Source organism: Capra hircus, chromosome 21, assembly GCF_001704415.2.
Source record: "Capra hircus breed San Clemente chromosome 21, ASM170441v1, whole genome shotgun sequence".
Taxonomy (NCBI): domain Eukaryota; kingdom Metazoa; phylum Chordata; class Mammalia; order Artiodactyla; family Bovidae; genus Capra; species Capra hircus.
The window spans coordinates 40,732,214-40,756,418 of NC_030828.1; the positions used below are offsets into that span (position 1 = coordinate 40,732,214).

At 36.3% G+C, this 24,205-nt stretch overlaps 1 protein-coding gene across 1 annotated transcript in view; it reads left to right on the plus strand.

Annotated features, from left to right (window-relative positions):
* Positions 1–24,205, plus strand: part of SCFD1 (sec1 family domain containing 1) — a 109,354-nt gene that overhangs the window by 16,897 nt on the left and 68,252 nt on the right. The window contains exons 5-10 of the mRNA XM_005695203.2: positions 445–567; positions 2,310–2,397; positions 7,038–7,127; positions 9,711–9,766; positions 10,729–10,814; positions 13,366–13,465. Coding sequence (XP_005695260.1) covers positions 445–567; positions 2,310–2,397; positions 7,038–7,127; positions 9,711–9,766; positions 10,729–10,814; positions 13,366–13,465 — 543 coding nt within the window. The remainder of the gene's footprint in view (positions 1–444; positions 568–2,309; positions 2,398–7,037; positions 7,128–9,710; positions 9,767–10,728; positions 10,815–13,365; positions 13,466–24,205) is intronic.

Sequence of the window (24,205 nt, forward strand, 5' to 3'; positions counted from 1 at the left end):
TAAACTATGTAAGAAGGCAGGAATCCTGGAGTAGGTAGCCATTCCCTTTTCCAAGGAATATTCCCAACACAGGGATCCCGAACCCAGGTCTCCTGCATTACAAGCAGATTCTTTACCATCTGAGCCACCAGGCAAACCCTTTAAGAAGAACATAGATATGCTATATGAAAGCAGTTTTGTGCACTATTTTAATGAATAGGATTTTATTGATAATATAACTTTAATCATTAAAATATGTTTCAGTTTTATCTGGTAACCAAGTAACCAGCACCACTTTATAAATTTGTTTTCCTGGGATACTTTTTTTCTATCCTTTGTATAACCTGTCTTTTGAACATGTATATTATCCTCAGAAAGCTTGCTCTTATTGCATCTAAAAGATTTTTAATTTGTCATCATCCTTTGTACTATCCTGTAAGAATGAAGTATTCATTGTATTCATAGGATCTTCGAAATCAACTCTATGAATCATATTATTTAAATTTTATTTCTGCTATTTCAAGAAGTAAACTGGAAGATATTGCAAATGCAGCATTAGCGGCTAGTGCGGTAACACAAGTAGCCAAGGTAAGATTTTGGTTGGCTGACGTTTTGCTAATGTAAATTTAAGTAATAATCTGAAACCTATAGATCAGCATCGGTGTCTCATTACAAAAGATCAGAGCAACCTAAGAAATAGACTCAAAATACTTCTCGAAAGAGTTTTGATAATGTAAATTATCTTCAACTTGTACTAGGCGAAATAAACCAAACTAAAGGAACTTATTAATTGATTAATTTGAAAGGCAAAAATAAAAAGCTGAATCATTTTTTGGTTTAGTCTGGAATTTGTGTCATCTTTTTAGCTCAGCTTAGAAACAGTTTGACAGTTGTGTTGTCGTAAGTTAGACTATTTTGACACTGTTTTATATATCATCAATGCGCTGCTGTTGTTGTTTAGTCACTAAGTTGTGTCTAACTCTTGGCAATGCCATGGATTGTTGTCCACGAGGCTCCTCTGTCTGTGGGATTTCCCAGGCGAGAATACTGGAGTGGGTTGCCATGTCCTTCTCCAGGAGATCTTCCTGACCCAGAGAATGAACCTGTGTCTCCTGCATTGGCAGGCAGATTCTTTACCACTGAGCCACACTATAGTCACCATACTATCTTCACATATTTTTTTAGTTAGGAGAGAGTATCCAAGGATGCTGAATTACATATTATAAGAAAGAAAGAATTCACAACAGGCCAGCAATTCTATATCATAGTGATTTTTTGTCATGTTCAGCTCAATTATAAATAAATCTATATGTTCTTGGTTGTACCCCTGGTTTTGTTTTGTTTGTTTTTGGTTGTAGCCCTGTTTTGCCCTTTTGTTTCTTGAATTTGAATTTGGACAAGGTATAGCTGAAAATTCTGCAAAGTGATGTAGGGCAAATAAAAGACTAAAGAACCATGCTTTTAATTCCCATTCTTTAACAGATTTTTCATTGTTAGATAGTCCACTACTACTTCTGATTAGTTCTTGAGGCTTATGTCTTATTATTCTTTCTGTTCTAAAATTTATCGTTGCTGCTGCTGCTAATTCGCTTCAGTCGTGTCCAACTCTGTGCAACCCCATACATGGCAGCCCACTAGGCTCCTCTGTCCCTGGGATTCTCCAGGCAAAAATACTGGAGTGGGTTGCCATTTCCTTCTCCAATGCATGAAAGTGAAAAGTGAAAGTGAAGTCGCTTAGTTGTGCCCAACTCTTTGCGACCGCATGGACTGGAGCCTACCAGGCTCCTCCTCCCATGGGATTTTCCAGGCAAGAGTACTGGAGTGGGGTGCCGTTGCCTTCTCCGAAAATTTATCGTTAGTGTTACATGAAATAATGGGTACAGTCTTTTATTTAACTATAGTTAACATATCTCAAATAGTTTTCTTAGTTTTTCTCCTGATTTGTACTTCTGTAAATACAGATCACAATGTAAAACCAGTTACTATGACTTTCTTAGGAAAGTGTTATTAAAATGAATATAAAAGTTAAAATTGTTTCTCTTCAAAATTGATATCTATTCCTATCCCCACCACAATTAAAAAAAACTTTATATATTAAATTCTTTCTGAAAATGCTACTGTCCCTGAAAATTTATTGCCTAGTCTTGTTTTAATTGTTTATTAATGTTAACTTCTCATTTTTGCCCAGTTAGGCAGTCTGCAAATGGTATGATTTTTAATTATTGAATATAATTATAATTTTTTAAATTTTACCATTGGTAGGTTAAATCAAACTAGATGTGTATTCAATATTATAAAATTGATTTGAAAACCTTTTCTTTTGTTTCTAGGTTTTTGATCAGTATCTCAATTTTATTACTTTGGAAGATGACATGTTTGTATTATGTAATCAAAATAAGGAGCTTGTTTCATATCGTGGTATGTAAAAATAAGAATATTGTAATTCATTGTTAACAAAATGAACAGTGTACTGAAAAAGAAAAAAACAGTGAACATGTTTAGTGCACTCCAAAACCAGCTTTGTTTACAGCACATAAAGAAAACAAGTCTCAGACTGAATTCTGTCACATATAAACAACATTTACTAAATCTGTTTAGTAAAGCTCAATGAGGCACAAATTATCTGACATTTTAGGTACCCCACAGCAACTTGCATGAATATTTTATTCATGGCAAGTAAGATAGTATTTTAGTAGTAGGATTCAGTTAATCTTTTAGTACTTTGATCTTTGAAAAAGAATAAGTTTACTTTGCTTCTCTGTTCAATAGTTTACAAATCTGTAAAACAGGAATAATAATACTATCTACCTCAGAGTTTTTGTGGGAGTTAAATGCATTCTTGTATGTTAAATGCCTGGAAAAGTTACTGACATTATTGTAAGTACTCAGCAAAGGTTGGTTATGTTGTCAAGGTCAGACAACAACAGAGAGTCAGCAGCTACTAAAGTCCTATTACAGAATGATGTGTAAGTACCATTTTCAAGTAGAGGTGGTTGTGCTATGCTGTGCATAGTTGCTCAGTCATGTCCGACTCTTTGCAACCACATGGACTGAAGCCTGCCAAGCTCCTCTATCCATGGGAATTCTCTAGGGAAGAATTCTGGAGTGGGTTGCCATGCCCTCCTCCAGGGGATCTTCCCAACCCAGGGATCAAACCCAGGTCTCGCCCGCATTACAGGCAAATACTTTACCATCTGAGCCACCAGGGAATCCCTGTTCATGCATTAGTAGGATTGAGTACTGGTATTTGATCAAATGCTATCTAATCCCCTCTGAAGTTTGTATTCCCAGTTTTGATAAACTGACCATTTCTTGGATGTAGATTAAAATTAACACATGCACACACACACACACAACATCCATACCACGTTTTATTGTGTGTTGACTTTTTTTCCTTTGTAAAAACACTTACTGTGAGATCTACCCTCTTAACATTTTGTTAAGTATACAATACAGTATTGTTGACTTTGGTACAGTGTTGTATGGCAACTCTCTAGAGCTTATTCATCTTGCTTTGTGCCCATTGATTAGTTGTGTCAAACATTTTAAGGACAGTTACAGCATATAGAGGATGTGATTAGCCAATTCATTGAAATGATTAATTTGGTACTTAAGGATTGAGGTGTTTGGGGATGACTAGTGTTTAAATGGTACTAACATAGGGAGTATGTCCCTCCCCTGGCGGCATTTGGAAATGTGTGAGGACAGGTTTGATTGTCACAGTTGCTACTAGCATTTAGTGAGCAGGGACTTGCAGTGCTAGATGTTGTGCAGTGTTTCAGCCATACTCACACAGAAAATTGTTCTGCTCAAAATGCCAGTTGCATCCTATTGTAAAACACGGAACCAGGTGGTAAACTCCCAAGAGAAGAGCATGAATCTTTTGATTTTACCTCGCTCCATAGCATACCTTGTTGTTGAAATTGAGCAACATTTCCAAATGGGTATAAATATTTGCTGAATTGTCCATGTAAGAGATTTTTGACAGTACTGTATTTATTTATAGACGTCTATTTACATTTTACTGACCTTCAACTTAAATAACTACTCAAGTTGCTAAGTTTAAAACTAGTTTCCCTTTGACCTTTAAGCTAAAATTGTAAATATTGTTACAATATTTACAAATATGGCTTTGTAAAAACAAGCACCTTTTCTTAATTCTTTGATCATTTGGCTCAGGTTGAACCAACTAAATTCTAGTCTCATGTAACAGACTTAGTCAACAAACTTAGTTTCTTAAATTCCTTTAAACACTTTAAATTGCATTTATAAATTCAACATATTCAATTTTAAAGATTTTTTTATTTGATGTATAGTCAGTTTACAATATTATATGTTACAGGTGTATAATATAGTGCCTCACAATTTTTAAAGGTTATATTCCATTTATAGTTTGTATAAAACATTGGCTATATTCCCTGTGTTGTATAGTGTATCCTCGTAGCTTATTTTATCTTGACTTACAATAATTTGCACCTCTTAATCCCTAACCCTAGGTTCCCCCCTTCCCTCTCCCCGCTGGTAACCATTTGTTTGCTATCTGTAGCTGCGAGTCTGCTTCTTTTTTGTTATATAACTAGTTTGTTATGTTTTTTAGATTTCACATGTGAGTGATGTCATGTAGTATTTGTCCCTCTGTGATGTCTCTCTAAATGACTTCTTTCATTTAGCATAGTACCCTCCAGGTCCATCTACATTGCTGCAAATAGCAAAATTTCATGATTTTTTTATGGATGGGTAGTTTTAAGTTCTTCAGATACCACACCAGGCAACTTTATAAATCTAACAAACAAAATCTGCCCAAATATTTAAATAATTATTAAAAATAGTTAAATTTATAGTGAGTCTAAATTCATTAAACATTCGTGCTTATAAATATTTTCTTATATCTGTCAACTTAAAAAATCACGTATGAAAGTATTACTGAATTTAAAGTATAAATTTATTAATTTTAAGGTTTAATCACATGGTTAATTGTTCAGATTCTCAGTAGTATAATTATAATGATAATGATAGATTGTTCTATATGCTCTTTACAAGCTCATTTACTCCTCAGAATAACTTAATGAAGTTGTATATTAATATTATTTCTATTTTCTAGATGAAAAAAACTGAGGCATAGATAAGAAGAAGCTTAATAAGGAAATGGCAAAACCAGGCAATCACTCAGAGTTAGTGCTCTTTCTTAATCATTATGTAGTTATATGCCAAATCCTCTCAAACATTACAGGTGCTTTAAGTAGTTATTTTAAACAGATTGTTACTAACATAAATCAAGTATATTGATACCATGGATTGAGTCTGTTTTTTGTGGATTAGCAATTGATTAAACAAAGAATGCAGAGTCACCACCTCAGTTAGACTTACGCTGATGTCTCAGACAAACCAAGTAGCTGTCGACAGTGAGTTGAACTTATTGATGGACAGTGTTTTGACTGTTGAGGTCAGTTGTTTCAGAGGTGTGGGACTAGGGTATAAGACCTGAAGGCTGGAGGCGTCCTACCAATTTTTACCTGAACCAGTGATTAATTTTAAGAGTTTAGTAAAAATAAGGGATAAAATGCTGATCACTTCTTTCTCCTTTCCCTGTGTTGTTTTAGCCATTAACAGACCAGGTGTCAGAAATAGAAACTGTTGTGGCCACTCTAGTTGCCAGCCTCTTTTGCTTTTTGGTTTACACTGGGTTGGTATGCCTTGAATATATAATTCACATTATGCCATTTCTGTCATCTGATTTGAATCAATGGCAGCCTGCAATACTCAATAGCAGCATGTTTCCTCATCTGGATTATGGTTAAAGGCTTTTTTACTTTTATGTTCTCTGCATGTACCATACTTTCTTTGAATGCTTTGATCTATCCAATTGGATTAATATTTCCTCTCATGCTGATCACAGGTCATACTAAATTTTATATTTGTTTTCACATTCAGGTTGCTGGGAACCTAAAAATAGTATTACATAATATTTTAGTCCAGTCAGTCATTTGACGAATAGTTACTGAGCATCTACTTGTCAGACATTGGGCCTGCAAACTCAGAGAGAGGGGAAGATATATAAGGCAAGGTCTTTGTTTCATAAAGTATAGCCACAGCAGACTGTTTTCCAAATGTGGAAACCATGATGTAGTAAAGTAGTCAGGACAGCAGAGTCTCTGGTTGTCTATCTAGTGAGTAGTCTTGCCATCTCTCTCTTTATTCTTCCCTCCTGCCTAGGGACCGTTATTCTATCCTTTTAAAAACATTTGAAATGTTGGCTGTTAAAGTTCCAAGACAGAAATGGGACAAAAAAGAAAAAATGTGTAGTCCCAGGTGTTTGTCAAAATTGCAGGTTTCCTAGAATTATCCCAAATCTATTGAATTGAATCCCTGAAGGTAAGGGCTTAAGAATCTTTAATAGCTTCCTAAAAAACTTCTTTCTGTTCTGTCATATTCTTAGAGTGATTCTTATACTCACTAAAGTTTGAGAACCACTTAAGTACAGTAGTATATCAGAAAAGAAATACATACAATTTGTTACAAGACAAAGAAAATATACGTGATGTTGATCTTGCCATAATTGATTTGCATTGGTCTTTTCTAGCAGTATTAGATAATAAAATCTGTAGTTTCTTGAGGTTATGTAACATTTGTGAATAAAATTAAGGAATACAATATTTATTTTCTTGTTTGCTCTGGCAAAAATTTTGTGTAATATATGTGGCAGGTTTTTCTTTTTTCTTATTAGCACTCTAATACGATACTATTAGAATACTAATAAGATACTTATTAATATTAGATACTATTAGATACTAATGAGATACTTATTAATATTAGATATTAGTATTAGATACGAAACTGCTTATTACTACTACCAATATTGAGGGGGTTTTTTTTGAGGTATCATAATTTTTAGTGGATATTTGTTCACTTAAAATTTAAAACAAAAAGGGTTTTACTTGTTTGATGATTGCAAAGACTGTAAAACTGCCTACTGATATGTGCTTAGTAATAATCTTAAGAGTTTAGTAAAGATAAGGGATAAATTCCAACTTTTTTCTCCTTTACCTGTGTCGTTTTAGCCATTAACAGACCAGATATCACAGACACGGAAATGGAAACTGTTATGGACACTATTGTGGACAGCCTCTTTTGTTTTTTTGTTACACTGGGTAAGTTTTCAAATCTTTATTTCTCCAAAGTAAATAAATTATTTAATAACTCATTTTCACCTGTTTTACTGTAATGTGATCCCTTATGATCTGTCTGGATCTGTATAGGCCCTCTCCAGAGCTGGGATAAAACATACGTTCTATACTTTATAAAACCACCATTCTTTTAATAATTTGACGTTGATCAAATTATTAAAAGAATTTAGCAGCTCTCCTGAGTTGTGGCCTTAAGACATCTTTGGTAATTGTGACTTTCTGATACATTGTTTGGTTTGCTGGTGGCTTCACCTGTGTGCCTGTTAGTTTTCTTTTAATATATCATTTTGAAAAATTTCAGATACTCTTCTGATTAGAGAGATACATGCCTTTTAACCATTAAAGCAAATTCCCAAGGCTCCAGAAAACGCTGAATTTATATAACCTACTAATCCGATGTATTCTCAACTTTAAGTATTTCTTTGGAATATCTAAAGTTACTTATAGTTACACTGTGTTTGATATCTACTATATGACTTTATTCTTCACTAATAATGGATCTGAATATTGCTTATATGTGAAATCTAGAAAAATGGTACAGATTAACTTATTTGCAAAGCAGAAATAGAGTCACAGATGTAGAGAATAAGTTTATGGTTACCAAGATGGGGAAAGGGGGTGAGTTGGGAGATAGGGATTGACATATATTTACATACACACACATACACACACACTATGTATAAAATACATAACTAATGAGAACTTTCTGTATAGCACAGTGAACTCTACTTAATGACCTATGGTGACCTAAATGGGAAGGAAATCTAAAAAAAGAGTAGCTATATGTGTTCATATATCTGATTCACTTTGCTGTACAGCAGAAACTAACACAACATTGTACAGCAACTATACTCCAAGAAAAGAAAAAAAAACAGAATGGATCTTTTTAGAAACCTTCTAATTGCGATTTTAATTTTAATTTTGCAGACACTGAAAACCTTTCAGTTAAAATGATTCTTGCACTAGGTTAATAAAATTTGTCTCCATTTCACAGTTGAGAAAATTGAGAGATAGATGCATAACATTCAGACAAAAGTTTGACAAGAATTTGCATACAGATTTTGGGGCTCCTCCTTTCGGTGATTTTTACCTTTAATTTCCAGCCCTGAAGTCCAGGCTTTGGTTCCCCAGCTCAGAGAGTTTTCTGTTTTCTGCTTGAGCTCTTTCTCCTGTGTGCCATGTAAACGGGAAAGTACCCTCAGGAGGAAAGCTGGTTAAAAGTCTTGGTTTTTAAGCATTTCTCTAAAGAGTTTTACCCTCCTCCACTTTCTACTTGCTTTCGATTGTTCTCAGTACCTTCAAATGGGATTGTTGTTGGGCTTTGTTTTTTAAAGAAAACGCATGCATACCACTTTTAGTCATTAAACAGACAAAGTTAATCTTTCTGTTTTTACTGTCACACATATTTTCCAGAATTTCACTGATTGCTAGAGTTATTGTGGACATTAAGTTTATTTTCAGTTGATGGTAACTATATTTTCAAAGTGAGGGTAGATTGAAATAGAAGTATGCAGGTCACTGAAGTGGTAGAGCCACATTTATTATGTAGAGTATTAGAAAGTGATCTTTCTCAAAGGAAAAATGGGAGTTACTGCCAGCCTGACATTAGAAGATATCAATAATAAATTAAGTGAAAAAAAGTCAATTTAAGGACAGTATATAAAATATCCTATATACATGCCACACACACATACTTATTTTCAAAATATGTAGAATATAACCTGAACGCATTCCTAGCTAATTCTTAATGGAGAGTATTTTGGAATGCTGGAATCAAGAGAATTAACTTTATGCATTTCTAATATGGAATTTTCTTAGGATAGACGTAAAAATAGCTTACCATCAGAAAAAAACAAACTTTTAAAAAATATACTAATATCTCATGTTTTTACTTTCACAATTGGCTGAGCATTCTTTGTATAGAATCTAAAATGTAAAAAATGTCAGCATATAAATATTACAATGTTCTTAGTTTGTTTTATGAGATTTTGCAATGTGATTTTTTTTCTCCTTTTAGGATTTCAGCCTTCAGTAAAACTTGGAATAATAGAAATTAAGAAGTCTAAAATGAGTTGGTTTGATAATAAATTTAGGCCAACTTTTAGGAGCATTTTATTAATACATTATGCAAAGAATGTGTTTTCTACTGTCTGTTTAATTGTATTTTTTAAAAGACTAATTTGTAATACAAAAAAACAACAACCAAACTGTTAAATTAGATAAACTCTTTTCAGTCAAGTATTAGTGAACCCAGTGGGCAGAGTAAACTTTTTTGAAACTGCCTATAGAGTATCAAAGTGCTGATTTAGTTAGTCCATTGAAAAGATAGGGTCACACTGATTGGCCCCTACAATATAAAGGTCATCTTTTTCTGACTCCCTGATGTTGTCTTCATTATGGAAAATCCCATTTCCTCTCAAAACTATAAATCCTTACATGTTTGTAGCCTTTAACACATCTTTTATATATTATTGTTTGATGCCAATGTATTTTATAAGTATTTTAATTAAGAGCTGAAATCATTGCTGACATCTATTATTAAAATAGGTGCTGTCCCTATAATCAGATGTTCAAGAGGAACAGCAGCAGAAATGGTAGCAGTGGTGAGTTCATGCAAATACCCGCTGGAGATAAATAATATTGTGTCAGTTGTTTTCCTTACGTTCCTCAAATGTTTTTGTTAATATTAAGTATGTATGTATACTAGTTATGGGTTCTATATTAAGTGCCAAAGGCAAATGTTGTTTTGTTTTGTTTTTTCAATAACATTGGGATTCCACCAAAAACAGAAAGTAATCATTGTGATCTTATGATGAAGTAAAATTATTTATTCCAGTGTGAATTTGCTGTACCAGCCCTGTTTCTTTTTTACTGAAATATATATTTCTCATTTACCTTTGTCTAAGTAGTATTTTATACTTACTTGATTGCCCTAATCATTTAATATATACTTAATGTCATTTAACAAACATTTGTTAGCAATTATAATCATTTTTTAAATGATAAAGTATATTTTGTTCTCTTAATACTTTAATTCAGTGTAAAATGAGCATTCAAAAATTGCTTTAAGGATTAAAAAATAAGAGATTAGAGAAATTGTAGAGGTACTGAAAAGAGGGTAAATGGTATGGAAAGATGGAAGAAGATACACAACCATTTTGGGGTTTTATTAGTCCAGATGAATCATTGACAACTAGAGAGCTGGTTTCTTTCACATGTTCCATTTTTCTTCTGGAGCCTCTTGTAGCCACACTGTTTAGACAGCTTCCTTGGTACAGCAGAGTTATGCTTTGGAAGAGAGGGTGAGTCGTTACCTAAAGTAAAAATCATCAACCAAAAGTGATTATTAGTGAAATCTGGTCTGAATCACAGTAGAAATAGCATTGGTCTTTTCAAGTCCAGGTTAGGATGATATTGTATAATAAAGAAGCTAAAAGGTTAGAATTACTGTTTTATAAAAGAATTCTGAATTTCTTAGTTTAAAATTAAGAGTACATTGTATACTACCCTATATAAAGTTCTCTGAATTATTCTTTAAGAGTTAATGTAAAATTTCGTTTTTCAGAAACTGGATAAGAAACTTCGGGAAAATCTGAGAGATGCAAGAAACAGTCTTTTTACAGGTGACACACTTGGAGCTGGCCAATTCAGGTATTATGTTAGTTAATATACTCTTGAAAATGAGGGGTTTTTGGTTGTTTTCCTTGTCTGATAGAATATCCTTATACTGGAAAGTCAAGATCAGGGTTTTGACTCAAATTGCTCTTAAAAATACAAATGTAATATTTTATTTAATTTACCTTCTTTTGTTGGAATTTTCTGTTTTGCATTTTTATCGTCTTTTATAGGATAAAGTTTTCTGTTTAACAGTACCTATGCATGGTAGATGTTCAGTAAAATTTACTGAATGAATGAATATATATTTCCCAGTAAGTTAATATTATACTGTGTGTAGAAACAAAATCAACCACAATGTAAATATATTAAAGATAAAAGTTTTGCTTTGTTAAAAAAATACGTATTTTTCTGTTTATATGGCTCTGACCAAAGCCACTTTCTTTTCATTATCATTTAGCCTTTTAGTAATGGAAAAAAGTAAGTGAGAAACTGGTAATGCCTATGTCAGCTTCTACCTGTCTACTAACTGGTTTCCATTTTTACATTAAAATATCAACAAAATATTTTTGTCTTTGTTACCATGTCTAGCATAAGTAGATAATACCAAAGTTATTGATGGCTCTATTATTATGGAATAGAAATACTCTTTTTAAAAACTACCCATTATAGTGCATGTAACTTTTGATTATTAAAAATAATAGACAATATTGGGGTGAAGAAGTAAACCCATGCCCTTGGCTAGAAATTATTTCAAGGGGAATAGACAGTATTTTGGAAAATTGTTACCCCTCATCTTAGGTGAATTAATAAATAAAGCCTGTGAAAACTGCCTTCCAGGAATTACCATTTTATGGTAACCTTGCATAGACTTCAAGTCAATTTGATGGCTCCTGCAGTCTTGTATACTATTCCTATAATTTGGAGTTAACACTAACATTGTGTTTCAATTGTTTGTTCAGCTATTTCACTTCCTGTGTTAAACTGTTCTTCAGTTTCACTGCTCTTTCTAAATATTCTTCTAAATATTTTTTATTAAGTAGAGCAGAGATATCAAATTCTCATCTAATTTTTTTTTTTTAACAGAAGCAACCACTGTAGCATACCTTATTGAACAGTTCCTTTTTTATTGTGCTCTGGTATAGGTGTTAGAAACTAAAATAAAGGCACTGTTTTATTTAGATAATTTTTTTTTAGTGTATTCACAAAATCATAATCTAACTGTCTTATTTTTAGTTTGTTATATGCATTTCTAAATTATTTGAATTGGGGTCAGTAACCTTGTTGGGGAGAAGGGCATGGCAACCCACTCCAGTATTCTGCCCGGAGAGTCCCATGGACAGCGGAACCTGGCGGGGTATAGTCCATGGGGTTGAAAAAGTCAGACGTGACTGAAGCAACTCAAAAGGCAGGCAGGCAGGCAGGCAGCCTGGTTGGATTATTGTTAAATGTATTTAAATCCAGTTGTAGCTAATGATTCTCACCAAGAATTTGGTAATGTCTAGAGACAGGTCAGTGTTCACAACTGGGTAGATGCTACTGGAATCCAGGGGTGCACTGTGGGATACTGCTGTACATTTGACACTACAGAGGACAACTCCCCATAATAAGGAATTATTCAGCCCCAGATGTCAATAGTGCTGAGTTAAGAAACGCTGCCGTAGGCTGTGTTCCCTGCCCTCCGCCTAGCTGTGGAATAATAAAGGATAGTAGGTGGTGGTAAGGGTGCTACTCCTGCCTTTTTATCAACAAGCCTTATAATTAGTGCAGTTGGGAATTCACTGTCTTATACCCAGTTACTGAAATGGTCAGAGGTCTCGTGCAGGAGAAAATATATATGGTAAATATAATCAGGCAGCCATGCTTATTGAAAATTGATGTGTACTCTTGATACTCTTGTACTCTCTAAAGCAAAAACTCTGTGACTTTTGGAGACACATGATAACCAGATGACTCTGTGCCTCAATTTGCTTTAGATGTTTATTTTGCATCTAGATGATAATAATAGAGTTAAATAATATTTGAAATGTATGGTAAGTGAATAATTATATAATTAGTTACTGTTGTTGCATGGTTTTAGTTTCATATAGTGGGATAGGGTTTTTGTGAGGCTCTTCTCTTGAATCTGCTTTTTTGAATTTGTGTTTACAGGAAAAATGGAATTTGTAATTTATGAAACCATTGGAACATTTGTATAAATTTGTAAGATCCTGCTGTCTAATTGTTTTTCCTGAAGTTGACAAAGGGCTTTCATTTTGTTTCTCCAGAAATGTAAAATATAAATCTGAGTAGAAGCAACTTATTCTTACTTTGATAACTAAAAATTATTCTGTAGAATTATTTGTATCAATTTTTTTCCTTTAAGAAAGTTGACTAAGATATGAAATATATCATACACAGGCTCTAGGAGAGTCCAAAGCATTACTTGTTTGTACTTGAAAACTTTTTAGAAAGAAAAGTATTATGGAATATCAATATTAACATACTTTTTGTTTATATCAAAATGACAGTACACTGAAAGTATTAGAAGAATTTAGATGTATACACTGGTATCAATAGTTATATAATTTTTTTAATATATTTACAGCTTCCAAAGGCCCTTATTAGTCCTTGTTGACAGAAACATAGATTTGGCAACTCCTTTACACCATACTTGGACATATCAAGCGTTGGTGCATGATGTACTGGTAAGAGACTAAATATACCACTTTCTGCTAACATGTAGTAACATTCAATGGTCTCCTTAACTTAAAATTAACATCACAGCTACAGAAACACAGATGAGAAAGATGCAGCCAAGAAATGGAAACAAAAAAAGGAATGGAATTTGGAATCACTGGATGTAGAGGCTGAAGAATAGTGAAACCTTAAGGTTTAAAGTTCCAAATTTATAGTCTTTATATTATAAGATGAGTCAGTGGTATTGTTGAAATGATGGGGGAGGAAAGAATGGAGGAAGATGAGTGGCTGGACTTTTTTTTTACTTTTTCATAATGAGTATGTAAATAAATTTGTTCTCCCTGGGGAGAAAAGCTGTTTGTTTGTCTTTTTTTTTTTTCCTTTTTCCCTGGGAATCTGTTAAGCCTCATTTTATGATAAAAATAAATAGTATTTTTTATATTACATTGTATGTTTTCTGAAGTAATTCCACATAGGTATTTTCATGCTTGAAACTAAAATCTGTATTTATACATGCGTATATTCATCTACTAAATTTTATAAACAGCATGTGATATACACAGATAAGTAAAAACAGCCCTAGTCTCAAAGGCAATGTAAAGAAAAGATGTACACAAGTAATTTCTGTATAACACCCTATATAAAAGGGCCAGAATAGTCCCCATTTGTAAGATAGAAAAATTGAGACACAGAAGTTAAAGAATTTGAACCCAAATTATTGACTCTGCCAAGATCAGCACTCTGTAATTTACTAAATCCTAGCCCAGGCTTCTAGGGAGTATGGTATTAAATAGCATCATTATTGCAAACATTGCCTGAAAGTTCATATAGAAAGGAAATGAAAGACATGGAAGATATGGTTTTGGTTTCATGGTTTATTTCTTTAAAAGACAGACTCTAGCTATAAGAGATGGTAAGATTACTGATGGAAATTGGCAGTTCTGTGCAATTCTGTATCCTAGAGTCCTTTGCCATTCTGGACTCTAGGATAAGTGTTAATGATGGTCCGCTCTGATTCAGTAGCGAGAATAGGAAGAATCAAAGGGATGCTGAATTCAACTGTAAGTAGCAGAACATGGAAACTAATTCTCATGAATCAATAAGAGGCTGAAGAACTACTATTGCAGTACTTACGCTTTGACAGAACATTCTAGACCCTTGTTTTAGCAGTAAAGCAAGTGAAAATATCCCTTTCTTCTTGTAGCATTCTTTCTTGTAGGAGAGACAAGCAAAAATAAACAGAATATGTAATATTTCATAAGGTAAAAAGTAATCTGCAGAAAAGTAAAGTAGCTAATGGTGAACAGGTTTGCAGTTTAAAAATAGGGAAGACCTCACTGAAAAAGAGACATTTGAGGGATGATCTAAAGAAGAGAAGATACTAACTTTATAAAACTGTATGGGATGGTTACTCGCATTCTAGGCAGAAGGATGCCTGATATCTTTAAAACATGGCAAGGCAGCCAAAGTGGCCAGAGCAAGTAAGGCAGGGATGAAGCAAGTAGCAGGAGATGAAGTAAAATGGAACACAGGGTGCAGTGTAGCATAAAGGCCACAGTAAGGATATTGATTTTTTTTTCAATATTGTCTTTCTTGCTTCACTGGGTCTTTGTTGTTGCATGTGAGCTTTCTCCAGTTGTGGCAAGTGGGGAGCCAGCGGTGTGCAGGTTTCTCATTGTGGTGGCTTCTCCTGTTGTGGAGCATGAGCTCTAGGGCACGCGAGCTTCAGTTGTTGCAGCACATGGACCCAGTAGTTCTGGCACGTGGGACCTAGTTGGCCCATGGCATGTGGGATCTTCCTTGACAACCTATGTCCCCTACATTGGCAGGTGGATTCTTAAGCACTGGAACACCAGGGAGGTCCAGGATATTGATTTGAGGGAAGTGGAGAGCCAGGTGCAGTTTTGGGTAAAGGAGTGACATCTGATACACATTTTGAGAGTATCATCCTAGCTACTATTTTCCATACAAGGGAAGAACAGAAGAGACTTTCTGGCCAACCTAATATATTGAAAGACTCCTTGGGGCCATAGAAAGGGTCAAGAAGATCAGTTCAGTGTTGCAGTTATCATAAGAGATGGTAGATAATATAAAGCATCAAGACAAAAAACAATCTGGAGAGGTTGCATATCTCTCCCTTTGAATGGAAAATGGATTAATAAATAAGTATGCATGTCTACCAAAAAAGAGAGATGGTAGAGATCTACAACAGGATGGAAGTGGTGATGGTTGTGATAGTCTGTTCAGTTCAGTCGCTCAGTCGTGTCCAACTCTGTGACCCCATGGACTGCAGCACACCAGGCCTCCCTGTCCATCACCAACTCCCTGAGTTTACTCAAACTCATGTCCATTGAGTTGGTAATGCCATCCAACCGTCTCATCCTCTGTCATCCTCTTCTCCTCCTAGCTTCAATCTTTCCCAGCATCAGGGTCCTTTCAAATGAGTCCGTTCTTCACATCAGGTGGCCAAATATTGGAGTTTCAACTTCAGCATCAGTTCTTCCAATGAATATTCAGGACTCATTTCCCTTAGGATGAACTGGATGGATCTCCTTGCAGTCCAGGAGACTCTCCAAGAGTCTTCTCCAACACAACAGTTCAAAAGCATCAATTCTTCAGTGCTCAGTTTTCTTTATAGTCCGACTCTCAAATCCATACATGACCACAGGAAAAACCATAGCTTTGACTAGATGGACCTCTGTTGGCAAAGTAATGTCTCTGCTTTTGAATATGCTATCTAGGTTGGTTATAACTTTTCTTCCAAGGAGTAAGCATCTTAATTTCATGGCTGCAATCACCATCTGCAGTGATTTTGGAACTCAAAAAGATAAAGTCTGTCACTGTTTCCACTGTTTCCTCACCTATTTGCCATGAATGGGACCGGATGCCATGATCTTCGTTTTCTGAATGTTGAGTTTCAAGCCAACTTTTTCACTCTCCTCTTTCACTTTCATCAAGAGGCTCTTTAGTTCTTTGCTTTCTGCCATAAGAGTGGTGTCATCTGCATATCTGAGGTTATTGATATTTCTCCCGGCAATCTTGATTGCACCTTGTGCTTCTTCCAGCCCAGCATTTCTCATGATGTACTCTGCATATAATTTAAATAACCAGGGTGACAATATACAGCCTTGATGTACTCCTTTTCCTATTTGGAACCAGTCTGTTGTTCCATGTCCAGTTCTAACTGTTGCTTCCTGACCTGCATACAGATTTCTCAGGAGACAGGTCAGGTGGTCTGGTATTCCCATCTCTTCAAGAATTTTCCACAGTTTGTTGTGATCCACACAGTCAAAAACTTTGGCATAGTCAGTTAAGCAGAAGTAGCTATTTTTCTGGAACTCTCTTGCTTTTTCAATGATCCAGTGCATGTTGGCAACTTGATTTCTGGTTCCTCTGCCTTTTCTAAATCCAGCTTGAACATCTGGAAGTTCTTAATTCATGTACTTGTTGACGCCTGGCTTGGAGAATTTTGAGCATTACTTTGCTGGTGTGTGAGATGAGTGCAGTTGTGTGGTAGTTTGAGCATTCTTTGGCATTGCCTTTCTTTGGGATTAGAATGAAAACTGACCTTTTCCAGTCCTGTGGCCACTGCTGAGTTTTCCAAATTTGCTGGCGTATTGAGTGCAGCACTTGCACAGCATCATCTTTCAGGATTTAAAATAGCTCAACTGGAATTCCATTCCATCATCTCCACTAACTTTGTTCATAGTGATGCTTCTTAAGGCCCACTTGGTTTCGCATTCCGGGATGTCTGCCTTTAGGTTGGTGATCACACCATCATGATTATCTGGGTCGTGAAGATCTTTTTGTATAGTTCTTCTGTGTATTCTTGCCACCTCTTCTTAATATCTTCTGCTTCTGTTAGGTCCATACCATTTCCGTCCTTTATTGTGCCCATCTTTCCATGAAATATTCCCTTGGTATCTAATTTTCTTGAAGAGATCTCTAGACTTTCCCATTCTATTGTTTTCCTCTATTTCTTTGCATTGATCACTCTTAAATGTAGAGTAATAGAACTGACTGATGAATTGTATGTGAGATGTGAGAGAGAAGAGCCAAAGTTGATGCCAAAGTTTTGGTCGTTGTGAATGAACACTATTGAGATGGGAAAGATGTGGAAGAAGCAGTTTTAGGGGGGAAGATCAGAGGTTGAGTTTTGGATATATTAAATGTGAGATACTTATTAAAATACTGAAATATAGCTAATATCATTAGGTAGGTAGTTGATATTAGCTATACTTCAGTATAGGAGTCTGAAGTTAAGGAGAAACGTCTAGAGAAGTAAATTTAGAAGTAGTTCATATATAAGTGGCATTTAAAACCAGGAGATAAGATGGGATCAACAAGGGAATGAATATAGATAGAGAAGAGCGAAGAGGACTAAGAACTGATCTCTGAGGCTTTTCAACATCTAGAGATGGGAGTGGTGAATAGGATCTTAATGATTTTATCTATTTATATATTTTGGCTGGGCTAGGTCTTCATTTTTGCATCTTTTCTTTAGTTTTGACAAGTAGGGGCTACTCTCTGGTTGTGGTGCATGGGCCTCTTGTTGGTGGGCATGGGCTCTGAGGCATGTGGGCATCAGGAGTTGTGGCTCAAGGGCTCAGTAGTTGCTGTTCCTGCCTCCGGAGCAGAGGCTCAACAGTTGTGGTGCTCCAGCATAGTCGCTCCATGGCGTGTGGGATCTTCCCAGACCCGAGACTGAACTTGTGTTTCCTGCATTAGCAGGAGTGTTCTTTACCAATGAGTCATCAGGAAAGCCCCCCAGAAAGATTTTTAAATGAGAAGAAGTACAGCATGTTTGGAGAAGGCAATGGCACCCCACTCCAGTACTCTTGCCTGGAAAATCCCATGGACAGAGGAGCCTGGTAGGCTGCAGTCCATGGGGTCACCAAGAGTGGGACACGACTGAATGACTTCACTTTCACATTTCACTTTCATGCATTGGAGAAGGAAATGGCAACCCACTCTGGTGTGCTTGCCTGGAGAATCCCAGGGACGGGGGAGCCTGGTGGCCTGCTGTCTATGGGGTCGCACAGAGTCGCACACGACTGAAGTGACTTAGCAGCAGCAGCAGCATGTTTATTTATGTATTCCCCATTGGTGATTGATAGAAAAGTTGATTGTAGAGATAAGAGTGTCCTATAGGTCTGAAGGAGGCCATTAGTGACCAGAACAACTACAGACCAGAGTTTCCTAGCGTTGACATTTATTGACATTTGGGGCCTGATAATTCTTTGTTGTAGGGGGCTTTCGTATGCTTTGTAGGATGTTTAGCAGCATCCCTGACCTCTACCCTCTAGATACCAATAGCAGCCCTTAGTTCTGACAATCATTGTCACATATACCCAGAGGCCAAAGAAGGGCAGAATTGTTTCTTAAGAACTACTGTTACAGGCTGATGATGGGGGCTTCAGAGCTGGAGTTGTTTTAGGGAAGAGGACAAGTGAAGAGTCCGGGAGTAACAAGGAAGACACCCAGCCCGATCCTGAGTCCAGTAGTATGAGACGTGTGACAAGTGAAAAAGAAGGTGATTGCTATCTGAGAAGGCTACAGGGGATTGCCAGTTGTAGTTCAACTAGAGCAAGAAGGTACAATGGGCGTTGAGAATATATGTTCAGAATAGGAGACTTTGCTGATGACTGGGTACAAGTTCTAGAGGGTAGACAGAATGGTTTCAGGAATCCAGTAAGAATGAGAGATGGGATCTGGAAGGGGATAATATAAAGACCCAAATGGGTTGATGGACATGATGAGGTAGTTTTGATAGTCTCAAATTAGCTTTAATTGGTGGGACCCTGACTGTTGGGTGGGAGCAAGGGTCTTAGAGCATATAGTTCAGAGGTCACATATTCACTCCTGCCACTGGGGTGTGGAGGCTGTATAGAGCATTGAGATACTGGGATCCTTTCTAATACCTGAACTTGAAGCGTTGCTGGAGGAAATGAAAGTATGCGCTGCTCTGAGTGAAGGAAATAAAATGTGTGTGTAGAGGTAATTGCAGTGTAAAGGAATAAGATGAGTCCCCACTGTCAGTAGAAAACTTGAGAAACACAAGTTACAGCAGACATTCCCCCAAACTAGGCAAGGCGTATACTGGTTTTGAGATTTTTTTGCTGTTCTAGAGTGAAATGCGAATAATAAGGAATATGAAATGAGTTTTTCTGACTGAGCTTTATACTAGTTTTTTTTTAATGCTTTACATTTTATTACCCTTGTAATCCTTATGAGATAGAATATACTGTTAATAATTTTTATTTTCTACTCTTTGAGGTTAAAATATACTTTAAAAATACAAGATGGTAGAAGTATACGATAGGGACTTGGGGGGTTGTTCTGATCTTCACAGAATAAAAAGTTGGAAACCATGTATTTCCAATCAGTTCAATTCAACAAATACTATGTGCCTCCTCTGTACCAGACACTGTGCTGGTCCCTGGGATTTAAGGAAAACCAAGCAGGCATGATCCCTGCCTATGTAGAGGTTAGAATAGATGGGTTGTAAATAACCTCCATGCAGCCCATTCCAATAAAATGTATTCCTGCAGATATTTGAGTTATTGGTATTCTTATTTTGTGTTATAAATAATAGAGAAGTGCACATCTCTAGTTAACTTTCTTTCTGAGGCTAGGTTCTCAGATTCTGTATTACCCTTTAAGGCATCTTTTCTCATAACACAAATGATCTTATGAAAATATTCTTTGAAAAAAATCATTTATAATAACCTATACAACTTACATTGACTTAATCCTGTTCGTTAATTTTAATACAGTTTGTAGATGTGAAAAAACTACAACTGAGATAGCATGGCCAATTGTAACCAAGGCTTTTGTTATTGTTGTTGATGATGATTGTTAAAAATCACAGCTTAGGAAGTTTCCTCCAAGCTTTAACTCCTTAATAGTTATACCCTCTACCTCCACAAGATGGAGCAAGAGTTCTAGATGAGAATTTCAAGTTTAACTTGAAATTGGAACTTGCTTTTTATATTAAATATTTTTGCCTGAAAATCCAGAACATTGGTAATATTTATGTAATTCACACAGCTTCTCTGTGTGTCAGAGGATAATTGTCATTTAATATGGGAAAGACACTCTTCTGATGAAAACTTAGCAGTGTGCCTTTCCTTTATCAGGATATAAGAAGCAAAATAAGTAATTAGAAAGTCATGATTCCTTTTTATTATGTCTTGGTTGCAGTGACTATGGTTTTCATTGTTGAACTGCAGTGAGTAGTTTTAGGCAAATGTAATGGGCTTCATTTCATCACAGTGTCTTGTCTTTTAGTTGGTCTTTGTTTTTTTTTCAAATCTTGGGTGCCGTGTTTTCGAACCCTTGGCCCTCCACTACTGACTCATTAGATCAGAATTTATACTAATATACATAAGGACTTTAATAAAGTTCATTTTGTATGAACCACTCAAGAAAAGGAAGTCATTTCCAAGTTCAGTCAGTTCAGTTGCTCAGTCGTGTCTGATTCTTTGCAACCCCATGAATCGCAACACGCCAGGCCTCCCTGTCCATGACCAACTCCCAGAGTTCACTCAGACTCGAGTCCATCGAGTCAGTGATGCCATCCAGCCATCTCATCCTCGGTCGTCCCCTTCTCCTCCTGCCCCCAATCCCTCCCAGCATCAGAGTCTTTTCCAGTGAGTCAAGTCTTCACATGACATGAGGTGGCCAAAGTACTGGGAGTTTCAGCTTTAGCATCATTCCTTCCAAAGAAATCCCAGGGTTGATCTCCTTCAGAATGGACTGGTTGGATCTCCTTGCGGTCCAAGGGCCTCTCAAGAGTCTTCTCCAACACCACCGTTCAAAAGCATCAATCCTTCAGCGCTCAGCCTTCTTCACAGTCCAACTCTCACATCCATGCATGACCACTGGAAAAACCATAGCCTTGACTAGACGGACCTTAGTCGGCAAAGTAATGTCTCTGCTTTTGAATATGCTATCTAGGTTGGTCATAACTTTTCTTCCAAGGAGTAAGCGTCTTTTAATTTCATGGCTACAATCACCATCTGAAGATATTTTGGAGCCCAAAAAATAAGGTCTGACACTGTTTCCACTGTTTCCCCGCCTATTTCCCATGAAGTGATGGGACCAGATGCCATGATCTTCATTTTCTGAATGTTGAGCTTTAAGCCAACTTTTTCACTCTCCACTTTCACTTTGATCAAGAGGCTTTTTAGTTCCTCTTCACTTTCTGCCATAAGGGTGGTGTCATCTGCATATCTGAGGTTATTGATATTTCTCCCGCCAATCTTGATTCCAGCTTGTGTTTCTTCCAATCCAGCCTTTCTCATGATGTACTCTGCATAGAAGTTAAATAAGCAGGGTGACAATACACAGCCTTGACGTACTCCTTTTCCTTTTTGGAACCAGTCTGTTGTTCCATATCCAGTTCTAACTGTTGCTTCCTGACCTGCACACGGATTTCTCAAGAGGCAGCTCAGGTGGTCTGGTATTCCCATCTCTTTCAGAATGTTCCACAGTTTATTGTGATCCACACAGTCAAAGGCTTTGGCATAGTCAATAAAGCAGAAATGGATGTTTTTGCGGAACTTTCTTGCTTTTCCCATGATCCAGCGGATGTTGGCAATTTGATCTCTGGTTCCTCTGCTTTTTCAGTATTCTTGCCTTGAGAACCCCATGAACAGTATGAAAAGGCAAAATGATAGGATACTGAAAGAGGAACTCCCCAGGTCAGTAGGTGCCCAACATGCTACTGGAGATCAATGGAGAAATAACTCCAGAAAGAATGAAGGGATGGAGCCAAAGCAAAAACAATACCCAGCTGTGGTTGTGACTGGTGATAGAAGCAAGGTCCGATGCTGTAAAGAGCAATATTGCATAGGAACCTGGAATGTCAGGTCCATGAATCAAGGCAAATTGGAAGTGGTCAAACGAGATGGCAAGAGTGAACGTCGACATTTCCAAGTTAATATAGAATAAAAGGGTATTAGAAAAACATTTTGTAACAACTCATTTTCTTTTCTTTAATATAAATGTATTTATTTTAATTGGAAGCTAATTACAATATTGTAGTGGTTTTGCCATACATTGACATGAATCCGCCACGGGTGTACATGTGTTCCCCATCCTGAACCATCCCCCACCTCCCTCCCCATCCCATCCCTCTGAGTCATCCCAGTGCATCAGCCCTGAACACCCTGTCTCATGCATTGAACCTGGACTGGTGATTCGTTTCACATATGATAATATACATGTTTCAATGCCGTTCTCCCAAATCATCCCAACCTCGCCCTCTCCCACAGAGTCCAAAAGACTGTTTTGTACATCTATGTCTCTTTTGCTATCTCGCATACAGGTTATCATTACCATCTTTCTAAATTCCATATATATGTGTTAGTATACTGTGTTGGTGTTTTTCTTTCTGGCTTACTTCACTCTGTATAATAGGCTCCAGTTTCATCCACCTCATTAGAACTGATTCTAATGTATTCTTTTTAATGGCTGAGTAATATTCCATTGTGTATATGTACCACAGCTTTCTTATCCATTTCTCTGCTGATGGACATCTAGGTTGCTTCCATGTCCTGGCTATTATAAACAGTGGTGCAGTGAACATTGGGGTACACGTGTCTCTTTCAATTCTGGTTTCCTTGGTGTGTATTCCCAGTAGTGGGATTGCTGGATCATATGGCAGTTCTATTTCCAGGTTTTTAAGGAATCTCCACACTGTTCTCCATAGTGGCTGTACTAGTTTGCATTCCCACCAACGGTGTAAGAAGGTTACCTTTTCTCCACACCCTCTCCAGCATTTATTGCTTGTAGACTTTGGGATAGCAGCCGTTCTGACTGGCATGAAATGGTACCTCATTGTGGTTTTGATTTGCATTTCTCTGATAATGAGTGATGTTGAGCATCTTTTCATGTGTTTGTTAGCCATCTGTATGTCTTCTTTGGAGAAATGTCTATTTAGTTCTTTGGCCCATTTTTTGATTGGGTCGTTTATTGTTCTGAAATTGAGCTGCAGGAGTTGTGTGTATATTTTTGAGATTAATTCTTTGTCAGTTGCTTCGTATGCTATTATTTTCTCCCATTCTGAAGGCTGTCTTTTCACCTTGCTTATAGTTTCCTTTGTTGTGCAAAAGCTTTTAATTTTAATTAGGTCCCATTTGTTTATTTTTGCTTTTATTTCCAATACTCTGGGAGGTGGGTCATAGTGGATCCTGCTGTGATTTATGTCGGAGAGTGTTTTGTCTATGTTTTCTTCTAGAAGCTTTATAGTTTCTGGTGTTACGTTTAGATCTTTAATCCATTTTGAGTTTATTTTTGTGTATGGTGTTAGAAAGTGATCTAGTTTCATTCTTTTACAAGTGGTTGACCAGTTTTCCCAGCACCACTTGTTAAAGAGATTGTCTTTTCTCCACTGTAAATTCTTGCCTCCTTTGTCAAAGATAAGGTGTCCATATGTGCATGGATTTATCTCTGGGCTTTTATTTTGTTCCATTGATCTATATTTCTGTCTTTGTGCCAGTACCATACTGTCTTGATGACTGTGGCTTTGTAGTAGAGCCTGAAGTCAGAGAGATTGATTCGTCCAGTTCCATTCTTCTTTCTCAAGATTGCTTTGGCTATTCGAGGTTTTTTGTATTTCCATACAAATTGTGAAATTATTTGTTCTAGTTCTGTGAAAATACCGTTGATAGCTTGATAGGGATTGCATTCAATCTATAGATTGCTTTGGGTAGTATACTCATTTTCACTATATTGATTCTTCT